The sequence below is a fragment of the Triticum aestivum genome, chromosome 5A, assembly GCF_018294505.1.
Source record: "Triticum aestivum cultivar Chinese Spring chromosome 5A, IWGSC CS RefSeq v2.1, whole genome shotgun sequence".
Taxonomy (NCBI): Eukaryota; Viridiplantae; Streptophyta; class Magnoliopsida; order Poales; family Poaceae; genus Triticum; species Triticum aestivum.
In genome coordinates, this window is record NC_057806.1 from 39,779,222 (window position 1) to 39,791,852 (window position 12,631).

The following is a 12,631-nucleotide window of genomic DNA, read 5'->3' on the forward strand; positions in this document are numbered from 1 at the left end:
AGTTTTTTTCCTGCCAAAAAAAACTACTGGAGGAGAAAAAAAAATCTACTAGATGAGTCTTTGGAATGGAGTGTTGAATTATTGACAAGGGCTAGAAATGTCAATTTGTTTGAGTGTCCCCGTGCTCCTTCTATAAATACGTCGAGACCACAAGCTCTCATGGCACTCTGTACACCTACCAATACCAAGAAGCAGAGCGCAACACACAAGAATGGCTATGGGGCAGGAGAGGCGCATCAAGCTTCTCATGGCAGTTGTCCTGCTCCTCACCTTGGCCAAAGGTAACAGAACATCTCCAATCCAGAATCACGCGAGCATATGTATAAGTAATTTCTTGAGCAGCTCGTGAATCTGTTCAGTCCCTAACTCATTCTGCTTCTGAATCTCTCTGTTCCAGGGAGCAGCTGCAACAGGACATGCACCGTGGCGGACCTGGAGATACGGCACATCCAGGTCGACAGCTACACGCAAGAGCAAGAGCAGCAGCACATGAACTCCGTCGGCGGCGGCGGGCGCAAGCTGAAGCAGCTGCCGATGGTCATGGCGGTGTGGGTGTACAACCACTGCCCGTGCATGGTGGACAACGTGGTGATCTACGCGCCCCACGGCTTCTCCACCATCTACGCCAACGGGACCGACGAGAGGATCTTCTCCAAGGTGACGGAGCACCTCTACCTCATCCACCACGCCGGCCCGCTCCTGCCGGCGGCGAGCTGCCCGCGTTTTCCCCCCTCGCCGCCCGAGAACACATCTGCCTCCGCCGCCGGCCCGGTCGATGGGAAGGCGCAAACTGAAGATTTTAGCTGCCCGTCGACCGCTTTCTTCTATACCTGGTACGATGAGATCGAGCTCAAGCCTGCCTTCCTCGTGCCTCACTGCTAGAGTGCTAGCTAGCTGCAGGAAATTCCATCTCGATCGATCCACATGGATTTCCTCCGTATGATAAAATAAGTTGTGGGTGAACTAGTGTGCTCCGTGTGCGTGCGTGGTTTAGCTCTAGAGTTTTGGGATGATGACCAGTCCCAAATCTACTCTTCTCTTCATGGATGTGTAATCCTCTCAAGGGTCTGCTATGGTTGCAGAAAAAATCAATCAAGTATTTGCAGAATCAACGTTTTGTGCTTTTGTTGAGTTTGTGTTGACCGGGTATCTATTCTAGACACAAATCGACGTCAGTTATCTGTTCTAAGGATTTATGTTTCAGTTTTTTCTACGCCTGGTCTCTGAACAAACAAATGCATGTTTCATGTTTGGTACTAACAAACGAATGCATCGGCGTAACTTCTGAATGATTTACAGCGCATATTAATGCATCACCTTCTTGATGTTGGTGGAACATGCAAGAAAGAACCAAAAGGTCAAAAAATAATGTACTTCCTCTCTCTCAAATTGTAAGACTTTTTTCGACACTGACAGAGGGAGTATTATCGTTACTATTCCATATACTCTACTCATCGAGGTCGAGGCATAACCTGATGTTTATCTTCTTCCACATTTGAAAGCATGAAAACTGAAAAACGCTTCAACCGGGAAGCATGCATGTGAGTGGCAGTGGAAGTTACATAAAAGACAAGAACTATATATGCAGAAAGTTTCCTTACACAGAGACAGCAGAGTTGTTTCCGATGAGAAAAACTGTTACCACCTATCGTGATTGGCAAGAATGCCAATTCAGTCAGAGGTGTCCCTCCCAATACAGATGAGCACCACCAATGGATTATCCCACCAATGCAGCCATACAGGCCATGTTGCAGTTACCTCACAGCATGTATGTAAACCAAAAGAATTTGTTCCCATGGTTGCTTCTGTACAAGTTCCTCCTCAAAAAAAGTACCGTATAATAGTACAAAACAATACTTGTCTTCTTTGGAGGCAGAAGTTACCTATATATTTGCCTCAACCACTCATACGTGCATTCCAGGAGTTTTATCATGGCAACTTCACGACTGGCTTATCATGGCAACATCACAGAGTGAGAAGGGGAGCACCCGGACCGCCCCAAAGGAGCGCCGCGGGGGGTCCGTTCACTTCGCCTAAAATTCCTTGGCCTGAACCTCAACTCATGACAGGAGTGCTGTGCATTGATGCCGGATTGTGATGAGGTTGCACCTTTTTTCGTAAATAATAAAAGCGGTGGCATCGAGATAACGGCATGATAAACATGCAATCTGGCGTTACATATACTCATCCATGGTAACAATCATCAATCAGCACAGATGTCACATTCAGATATTCCCAACACTACGAGAATTCAGGAGCTTATAAATTAGAGCTGCATTCAGGAGCTTCATTTCAGTGATCAACGAGCCATGCAAGTTAAACGTACATACGTCCTCTGATGCGGGAAAGTATCGGGTGCTGCCAGCCTTGAGGTATACAGAGCAAACACAAAATAGAATATGCCACTTACACCAATCTAGGCATTTCAGGTAACAAAGCAAACACAAAATACTTCCACACTATGCTAGGCATTGCATCGCAGTCCTGACCTAGGCCTTTATTATACTTCCTCATGGACAAGTAGTTCTTATGCTTCCTTTCCATCTCCATCTTCAGAGAAAGCTGTGGGACAAATCAATAAAATGTTGGGTCCGTGTGGTTAAACCAACGAAAAAAAAGGTACGTCCATCCCATTTGTATGATGCAAAACCAGTGGTATCTCCAAAAGTGGAAAAATAAAATGTCAGAACATAAGAAAAACAATGATCTGAAAACCAGTGGATTGAATGTGGCATACCAACATGAAAACATTATCCCACTATTTCAACCTATGTTAAGGGTACTATAGTTGTCTAGAAACAGTCCATTTACTTGAAGAGTGCTAGAAATGCACAAACAATTTCATAACATTACATAAGGTGTCAACTTTGAAATACCAGTTACACCGGCAAGCTGACTTGCTACCACATTTAAAATGTTTAACCAAAAAAACACAAATGTTTTAGAAAGTGGTAGAGAAAGCACTCCAGCTCCACCTAGCAACTAGACCACTGCCTAGCATTTCTAGGCATTTCACAAAAATAAAATAAAAGAGCCAAGTGTATATATATACTTCATTATACACTATAAAATTTTAAATTTGACAAGGATGAGTACTTCAATCAGTCAGATATTTACTAGACACAGTTTCCATACATCTCCCACTTATCCTCTTCACTACCCACTGTTCCTGTCCTGCAAAGTAGGCAGTAGCATGCAAGAAGCACTGAATAAGGACCCGTTCGGAAGTGCTCCTGCTTCCCAAACGAGCTGGCTTCTCGCGGGAACTGGGCGAGCGTTCGGAGTGAAGCAGGCCAGACTTGGTGGGAGCTGTAGCGATAGGAAAACAGGAGCGAAGCAGGCCACATGCGACTGCAAAACAAATTGTTTTCTTGACTTGGCGGTGGCATTCCTAGTAATTAAGCTGAACTTCTCCTCCGCCGTTGCGTGAAGCTGGGCTTGGGCAGCTTCTCAAATTTGCACTGGAGGCCATCTCCGCTTCTTGAAGCTGGCTTCGCGGAGCCGAAGCGTTCGGCCAGCTTCTCGCCTGCTTCCGGAGAAGTGCAGAGGAGGAGCACTTCTGAACGGGGCCACAGTATTGGGAACACGGACCGGTGCTGTGCTGCCTATGCAACTGACACACTAAAGCAGCAAAAAGCAGGAAAAAACACCTTTTCGAATGCTTAAGCATCCTCCAGGGAGTTAAAAGCAATCGCTTAGATGAAAGACCTTAGGCGCAGCTTTTTAAACACTAAACTACTAAGGTAACTTTGACATAACATCTGCTATCAAGAAACTAATAAGACTAGTGCAGTCACTACTATCATCTGGAAAAACAGTCTTCAAAAGATCCCACTATTTCAACCAGGGGTAATAACAGTCCTTTTACATGAAAAGTGCTAGTAATGCACAATTTCATAAAAGCGCACAAGGAGTGAACTTTGAATTAACAATTACACCAGCAAGCAGAATTGCTACCACATCCAAAATGTTTAAACAGAAACCACCAATACTTAACAAGCCGTAGAGAGAAGCAAGCGCTCCAGCTCCACCCAGCACCCACGCGCTGCCTAGTGTTTCTAGGCGTTTTGCAGAGAAGAGAGCAAAGTGTATATACTCTTCATTATAAACTGTAAATGTTTTAATTTTACAAGGATGAATGTTTCAATCAACGATATATTTACTAAATAGAGTTTCCATACATGTCACTTCTCCTCCTCCTCTATCACTACCCACTGTTCCTGTTGTCATGCAGGAGACAGTATAGCATGCAAGAATCACTGAATAAGTATTGGAAACATGAATCGGTGACACACTAAAGCAGCAAAAAGCAGGGGGGGAAACCCTTTCGGATTAAGCACTTAAAATCCATGGCGCCACAGCCCTTGGGCGCAGACTAATCCGCTAAGGTAACAGTCAGTCCTATCGTCAGAAACAACACTCTTCAAAAGAAGAGTAAACAGTCGTCGAAACAAGACTCTTCAAAAGAAGAGCTACCCCTCCAGTCACAGATAATCAAGAATATCTATCTTATGATGGGTTCCCAAATAAAACAGTCACCTAATTTAAGCTACTATTATATTATTATGCTCTAAAAAGAACATCTTACGAACGAAAAATAACGCCATCAGATACTGACATAGACCGCAGTGAGTAGCATTGGTGATGGTATATCAGCCTGGGAGCATGACAACACACACCTGGTGGTGATGCGCACGGGTCTGGGTCTTGCCGGGAGTTGAGACGGAGGATGAGTGGTTCGCGGTTGCTGTACGACTCCCGCAGCGCAGCCCTTTTCTTCTTCACCGCCTCCGTGACAAAAGGCTGGCTGAACAACCCAGATAGATTCAATTTCGCTCGGTTAGTTAGAATCAATTCAATTCCCCAAGGTAGACATACGCAAGCGAGCGATTTGGGCCTCTCAGCCGTCCGATCGATTCCCTTGATGCGATTCCAGCCGTCCGATCGAGCCGCCGGCAGATCTCGTCCGTCCGATCGATTCCCTTGATGCGATTCCAGCCGTCCGATCGAGCCGCCGGCAGATCTCGTCCGTCCGATCGATTCCCTTGATGCGATTCCAGCCGTCCGATCGAGCCGCCGGCAGATCTCGTCCGTCCGATTGATTCCCTTGATGCGATTCCAGCCGTCCGATCGAGCCGCCGGCAGATCTCGTCCGTCCGATCCAATCCCCCCCTAGCACGTTTGATCCCGCCTGGCTCGCGCATCGGTTACTCCTTCTGCCTGGCCGGATCTCGCTGACCTGTGGGGTCCCGGCTAGAGGGCCCCGTCCATCAGCGAGCGGGTGCGCGGGTGCGGCCGGTGCGTACATCTCCCGGTAAATATCCTATGCCACCGCCAATATTCTTGTGCCCCCACAAGGGTATTTTCATCATTTCACTTCTTAGGTTAACACGTGCCCTTCTCCGATTCGCTGCCTCCTCCCCAATCAGTGCTAGGGTTCGATCTCCTCGTTCCGATTCGCTGCCCCCTCAGTTCTCTCTCCCGCACGTCTCTTTCTCTCGAGAGCCATCGCCGCCAGCCATCCTTCCCGTCCGCCGCCGCCGCCACCAACCAGCCGCAGCCGCGCTACCAACCCCTTCCCGTTCCTTTCCCATGGCTGAGCCAGCCATGGCCAGAAGAAGCAGCCCAAGGGCAGGCGCCTGCCGCTCAGCGCCAGCGGGGATGCGGTGGCCAACGCCAGGAAGCACCACCGCTCTTGTGCCGCCAAGCGCCCCCACCACCCGTTCCTTCGCCTTCTCTGCCGCCGCCCCTCTGCCGCCAGCTCCTGCCGCAGCGCGGAGCCATCTGCCGTCGGCTTCCTGCCGGTTCAAGATCCGCCCCTTGCCTCGCCGCACCACCACGCCTGGTCGGCAGGAGATCAACTGCCCCGCTCTCTGCAGGTGGCCTCCGCCGGGGACGTGGATGGACGCGCAACACAGAGCACCGGTCTCCCCTTTCTTGCTTTTGTTACCGAACTTCATGTCGAATGGTTGTCTTTTGTGGTCGTATGAACGCTCAGAGCTTGATCTTGTCTTATAGTTTGATGTTGATCTTGATATCCATTGTGTTTTACTTCTATGACAATTAAATGTTTCTTTACTTTATTATCATCCTGTATAAGTGCATATGCTATACCTGGATTCCTACTGGCATAGTGTTACATGCTTATGTAAAATGTTGGGACCGACACCCTCGCGCCAAGGCGCGATCCCGTTCTAGTAAGTAAGAAAGAAGGGAATACAAAACCCTAGATTGAGGCGCAGTGTGGGCTGAATGGGCCCAGCTGGGCTGAAAGTGAAATCCTACCGTGTGGAGTTGCTGGACCAGCCTAGGACAAAGTCCATATTACCACCCTCAACTTCTCTGAGAGTCAGCATTTCCTCCCTAAACTAGAGAACCGGATGTTTATACTCCTCGAACTATTGAAACCGGTCAATTCACCTCCCTATACAGTTTTCAAAGCGGTTTTACTGACGTGGCGTCGTGTCAACTGGCTTATGTGACGTCATGTCAGCCATGTGAGAGGTAAATTAAACTTCCACAATAGTTTAGGAAGGTCCACTAGAGATTACTAGTAGACTGCCCGTGCATTGCCACGGGCTCTTGAAATAGTTTGCAAGAGTTACATGTTAACTTTATAAGGTCTCGTCCCGCTGTAGATCCAGACCCCCATCACTGATTCCACCCCGCCTAGGTCGCCGCCTGCCGCCGCGCTGCCCCATTGCGTTCGCCTCCGCTCCGGCCGCCCCGACCCCGCCCGTCTCCTCTCCGGCTGCCTCCGCCTCCGGTCCATCCTCCGTCCGGCCCCGCTCCGTCCGCCTCCTCTCCGGCCCTGCTCCGTCCGCCTCGTTTCCAGTCCTTCGCCGCCCCGCTCCGTCCGCTTCCGCCCCGCACCGCACGCCGCCGCCCAGCTCCGTCCGCCTCCGCCCCGCGCCGCACGCCGCTGCCCCGCTCCCCGCTTGGCCGCCGCCCGCTCCCCGATGGTGCCGAAGAAGACACCGAAGGGAAAGTACGGTTTCTTCGGCATGAGGGCGAAGTCCTCCGGGAACTTCAGATTGGAGTTCTCCGATGCCGGGCAGCGTTGGTGGCTCGGCACGTATCCCACCGCCGATGAGGCCGCTCGTGCCTACGACGTGGCGGTGTGGCGTGTCGTACAGCCGAAGACGGACCTAAACTTCCTGGAGGTCGAGTCCCAGGCGGTGGCGGAGTGGCTCGCGCCGCAGGGCATCCGGATGGAGGAGATGCCGGCTAAGAAGGCGAAGAAGAAAGCGGCGGTTGTTGTCGCTCCCGGCGAGAGCGACAAGGCGGCAATGGCTTGGTTTGCGTGATTTGCAATTTGCTGCAAAGCCATCTCTAATGAAATGCTATTTGCTACATTTTTAAATAGCAAAATTATTCCGATCAGCCAGCCATAACTCAGCGGACCAATCTCTAATGAAATGCTATTTGCTACATTTTTTAAATAGAAAAATTATTCTGATCAGCCAGCCATAACTCAACAGACCAATCTGAACCCACATTTTCTAAAGTAAAAATACATTTCCCTTGATAGATCAAGATGTCAAAGTGTCGTTTGCCCGACTGCTATGTTCCTATACACGCAGAGCAAATTATTTTTCAAATCAAGGAATTAAGGAAAGGAAGAATATCATGATGTTCGTGGCACTTGCCAGGTCTGCCATGCTACCATGGCATCATCTTTTTAGTCTCTACCCACATGCCGACTTGAGAAATAATCTTCAGATATACCCACTGCTAACACACTCACGTACATAATGGCCCTTGGTTGATTGATTTGGCTGGCTGTTAACACAAGCACACAACACACAAAATCAGTCAATGGTCACACGTATGCATTGTTTACTTTATTCCAATTGTGATGCAATCGTGACACCTACACGCCCTGTCCGCTCGCCCGTCACGGTAATTGCCTACTCGCCGCTGGTGCCAACCGCTCGACCTCGCCACCGCCGCTCAACACTCAGTCTCCACCGGCTGCCCATTGCCTCTTGCGCCACCCGCGCGCTCGCTCGGCCCAATGTTGTTGATTGGAATGCGGGACTAAAGATAATCCATGGACAGATTTTAGTTCTGCTTGGCATCAATCTTTGGGACTTGTCAATCCATCTAACACACAAAAAAATTGACTCTCAGACAGAAAAGTGATCTAACTCTATTGATGAGCACAGCAGTACATACCATCCCATCATAATGTTGCCATCTCTCACACTTGATGATTACATCTTGTTATTTATAACATGTACACCATCGGGCGATTGCTTTATTAGAAATATATTTACACAATATGATCAGAGCAACATCAAGGAGTCGGATGCTGGTGCACAGATTCTCCTCAAATTCCACATGCAACCCTTGTAGAGAAGAACAACATATTTTCCTTAGGTGATTTTTGATCGAGCTCCTACAGAAAAATTCAAAGAAATCATGAGGAGCATGGAGCCAAGCAAACTAATCAGAGTAAATCATGAGAGGAGAAGCCTCTCAACCTACTACAGGGAATCAAGTAGAATTAAACCGTAATGTAGATCAACAACCCAGTAGTTGATAAAATAACCCTGACACAACCCATTAATACAATATATGGTCACATGAAGTAGATTGAGATTGTGCAGATATCATGATCTACGAACCGTATCTACGAATATTGATTGCAAAGTCACAAACAGAACCTCCTCACATCACAAAACAAATGTTTCATCAACAGAAACTCTAGCGAATGCCAGTTGGATTATATAAGTAAGATAGAGACATCAAAAAAAAAGAAAAGATAATTCAAAGAGTATATATTCTATTTTCTTACTTGACATCACAGAGAATGCAAGTCAAAGATATTGCGATACATCTTACCCTGCTATAGATTGACTGCAAGGCACAATCCCCAGCAAAATATACAAAATGAATTGCTCCTATGGTCCAAGTATTGCATAAATAGTTATATACAGACTATTCAAGAGTGAGCATAAACATGGCATGTACTACCAAAATCCCTTTGCTATGGAGCTTAGTCTGCATGTCTATTCGTCTTGTTTCCCTAGTACAATGCCAGTACTGTTCCCTAGTACATCCCGTGCGTTGCCACGGGCCTTTTTTTTTCTGATTGCATACATAAGCATAATGCACTTCCAATTTCACATGTATAGAAAAAATTTACAGTAACAATCGAAAAATGTACTTGATGCAGTGTATTTTCATTATTCCACTTCACTTGCATCTCCTAGTAGAACGCCCGTGCATTGCAACGGGCTATATTGACGACTTCTTTTTTTTTACGTCAAAGCACTCTTCTTTTCTTCCATTCTTCCTTCCCCCAATTAAAAATGTTTCTCAGAGTGATATGTGAATGGATAAATTTACAACGATACTAAAATATGAAGGACTAAAACCATATTTATGGAAGAACATTTCTACAACACATTCGACATGAAACTTATGGTGTTTGATAGATTGGATAAAACACGATGCTGACTTAGCACCAAATCTCATTGATATTTCAAAACATGGTTGTTGTACCATTGTACCTGAATGATCTGTCTCCCCCTTCCTCGCTCCCTCTCTAGTAGCCGTCTCATGAGTTGGTCGTCATTGTTGCTGTTGATGGCGATGACAACAATGAGGAGGAACACCACAAGAGCTAGATGTTCTTGACCTCTTCCCTATGGTAACTGCCGCCTCTGCATTGGGTGTCGTTCATCAACACCACCGTTGCGCCAGCTACTACTTGTATAGAAAATAAGAAGATAGAAACTTTGTGTGTTGGGTGGGCTTGAATTTGAAATTATAGCCTTATAGGAGGAAAACTTATATGAAATATGCTAAAAAAATATCATCTTGTGTTTAAAGCCATAGAAACAAGATCTTTAATAAGGCCATGAGAAGACATGTGCAAAGCAACATAGTACTAAGGTGACTATGCTTTGCCATGGATTCAAGAAAGACATGAAAGTCCAGCTATAGTAATTTTCTCCTACACATTATGTGTAATTTAGACATAGATCTATTCAAGTCCAAAAAGAATAGTGATGAACACTGATTTATCATAATTTTAATCACAACACCTGTTTAAAAGATCCAGGGAGAGAAAGAGATCCATCCGGGGAGCAAACATGTGTTGTTGATGACGGCCAAAGTGCAAAAGTAAAAAGGAAAACGACCAGCAACACCACCACAACCCAATTCTCCTTCTAGCACCGGTGTAATGAAGAGGGAACAAACTAATAGTTTCTTTTTAACTATCGTGGTTCGAGAGAGAAGGTTTTCTAGAGATGGTAGAGGCTGAATGGGCAAAAGAGACTAGAGGCAACACTAATATTGAAAGATGGCAATTCAAAATCCGGCATCTTAGACAATTCTTGTGGGGTTGGGATAAGAATGCGAGTGGATTACACAAGGACGAAAGAGATATGCTACTACGTTTGTTTGATGAGCATGATATTATTAGAGCGAAGGAGACTCCTCTTAGCTCAGCAGAATACACTACTAAATGAGGCCGAGGAGAAGCTTTCTAAGAGGGGGGGAGATTAACTGGCCATGACGTGCTAAAGTGAGGTAAGTTAAGGAGGGGAAAGTAAAACACAATTCTTCCACTTGATTGCGAATGGCAAGCATGGGAAGAAGGAAACTATTCAACTTGCACAAGATGAAGGGAACATTGTCGGTCAAGAGAACTTGGTGTCATATATCACAAATTTCTATAAAAGATTATTTGGGTCCCCGCATCTAACTTTGTGCGTTTAGAGGAAGACATGAGGGGTGATATCCCACAGCTTTGTCCGAAAGAGAATGTGGTGTTGACTGCTCCCTTTACGGAGAAGGAGGTGTATGATGCGATTCTCGAAATGAAATAATATATAAGACTGCTTTCTCCCACTTGAGTAACTTCAACAACTTGTTCCAAGCTTCCTACCACCTTCAAGTTTAGCTCTCTGCTCTTTGCATTAATTTCTTAATTATGTGTTGCAGAATTAAGCCAACTAACTTCCTTTCTACTTTTCTCCTTCGATTCCACATGATCATAAGCAACTCCCTAATCTTGTCCATGAGGTCATCCAAGTTCAAAGACTTTTGGTGCTTAATCCAATTCTTGAAGCACTCTGGGAGGTTGTTGGTTACATAGTCCATCTTACAAATAGTTGAGAACTGACTCCTAGTACACAACCTACACTGCCACTTCCTAAGATATACAGTTGTCACCAAACCTGGCCAGATGGGCCAGCACGGCACGACACGACCCGTCCAAGATTCGTCGTGTATAAAAAATGTGGTTTATTAAATATGGTCATCATGTATTAAAGAATATTCATTAAAAAGTGTATTAAAGAATGTGTGCTCTTTATTAAAAATTCTAAAAAGTTTGTAAATTGTTCATTGTTTTCTATTTTTAAAATAGTCATTGTATATTAAAAAAATATTGCCATATATAAAAAATGTGGTTTATTAAAAATGTTCATTTTGTGAATTAACAAATATTCGTCGTGTATTAAAAAATGTTCGTCGTGTATTTTTTTTACAATTTATTAAAAATAGTCATCATGTATTAACAAAATATATGCCGTGTATTAAAAATGTTCTTCATGTATTATTTTTTCATCATGGTATTTAAAAAATTTCAGCGCACATTTTAGAAAATTTCATCATGTGTTTATTTTCAATGGTCGTTGTGTATTTTAAAACACATGTACATCATGTATTTAAAAAGACGTTCATCGGGTATTAAAAATGTCCATCACATGCTAAAATGTTTTCCTATTATTTAAAAAAAATCATTGTCTATTTTCACACGTTTTATATTTTATTTTAAAAATATGTGAATATTTTTTAAGCAAAAAGTAAAAGGAAATAGGGGAACATGAAAAATAAAAATAAACTTAATAAATATTAAAAGAAAACGAAATGAGAAACATAAAATGAAAATAAAAATCTTACTATCTTGCGTCAGTGCGCCATGTATACGAGCATAGCAACCCACGCTAGGTTTCTCATAGAGGACATAACGCTCAAGCACTGCTGGGCATGGCTCATGCAAGCGCTCCATGGGCTGAGTCTCCCTTAACGCTCGCAATAAGCGCTGCCCCGCATCGAAGTACATAAATAGTATTGCTCAAAAAAAGGTACTCCCTCCGATTCATATTCATACTAAAGCAGCGTCAATTAATATGGATATGAGGGAGTACATAAATAGTACTGCTACTGCGGAAAATAGTACTCTCTCTATTCCAAAATATCGTGCATATTTCATTTTCGAAAAGCCAAACAGATCTATGTTTGACGAAATTTATGGAATAAACTATAAACATCTAAAATGCCATATAAATACAATATAAAACTGCACTTAATGATGAATCTAATGATACTAATTTCGACATTGTGGATGTTGATATTTTGTTTCTTTAAACTTGGTCAAAACAGAGGGAGTATTACTACTTAGCAAAAGGAAATGGATTCTCTCAAAGAAAAAGCAAAAGGAAATGGATTACTACGTGCCTTCGTCGGCGACTCCGTGCGGCCGCCGGTGCAAGCCCAGGTTCGCCCCATCCATCCCAACTCCAAACTCTGAAACTCTTTTTTTTAAATGGACTCTGAAAGTTAGGAATGGTGAATGGTGACTGAGTAGGTCGATTTTCGACAGGCCAGG

The 12,631-nt window shown here is 44.8% G+C and overlaps 1 protein-coding gene across 1 annotated transcript; it reads left to right on the forward strand.

Moving 5' to 3' along the window:
• Positions 1-177: 177 nt before the first annotated feature.
• On the forward strand, positions 178-1,095 carry LOC123106485 (uncharacterized). The gene is made up of 2 exons (XM_044528635.1): positions 178-281; positions 398-1,095. Exons 1-2 carry the CDS (start codon positions 212-214, stop codon positions 880-882), a joined length of 555 nt encoding a protein of 184 aa, XP_044384570.1. The 5' UTR covers positions 178-211; the 3' UTR covers positions 883-1,095.
• Positions 1,096-12,631: the final 11,536 nt, after the last annotated feature.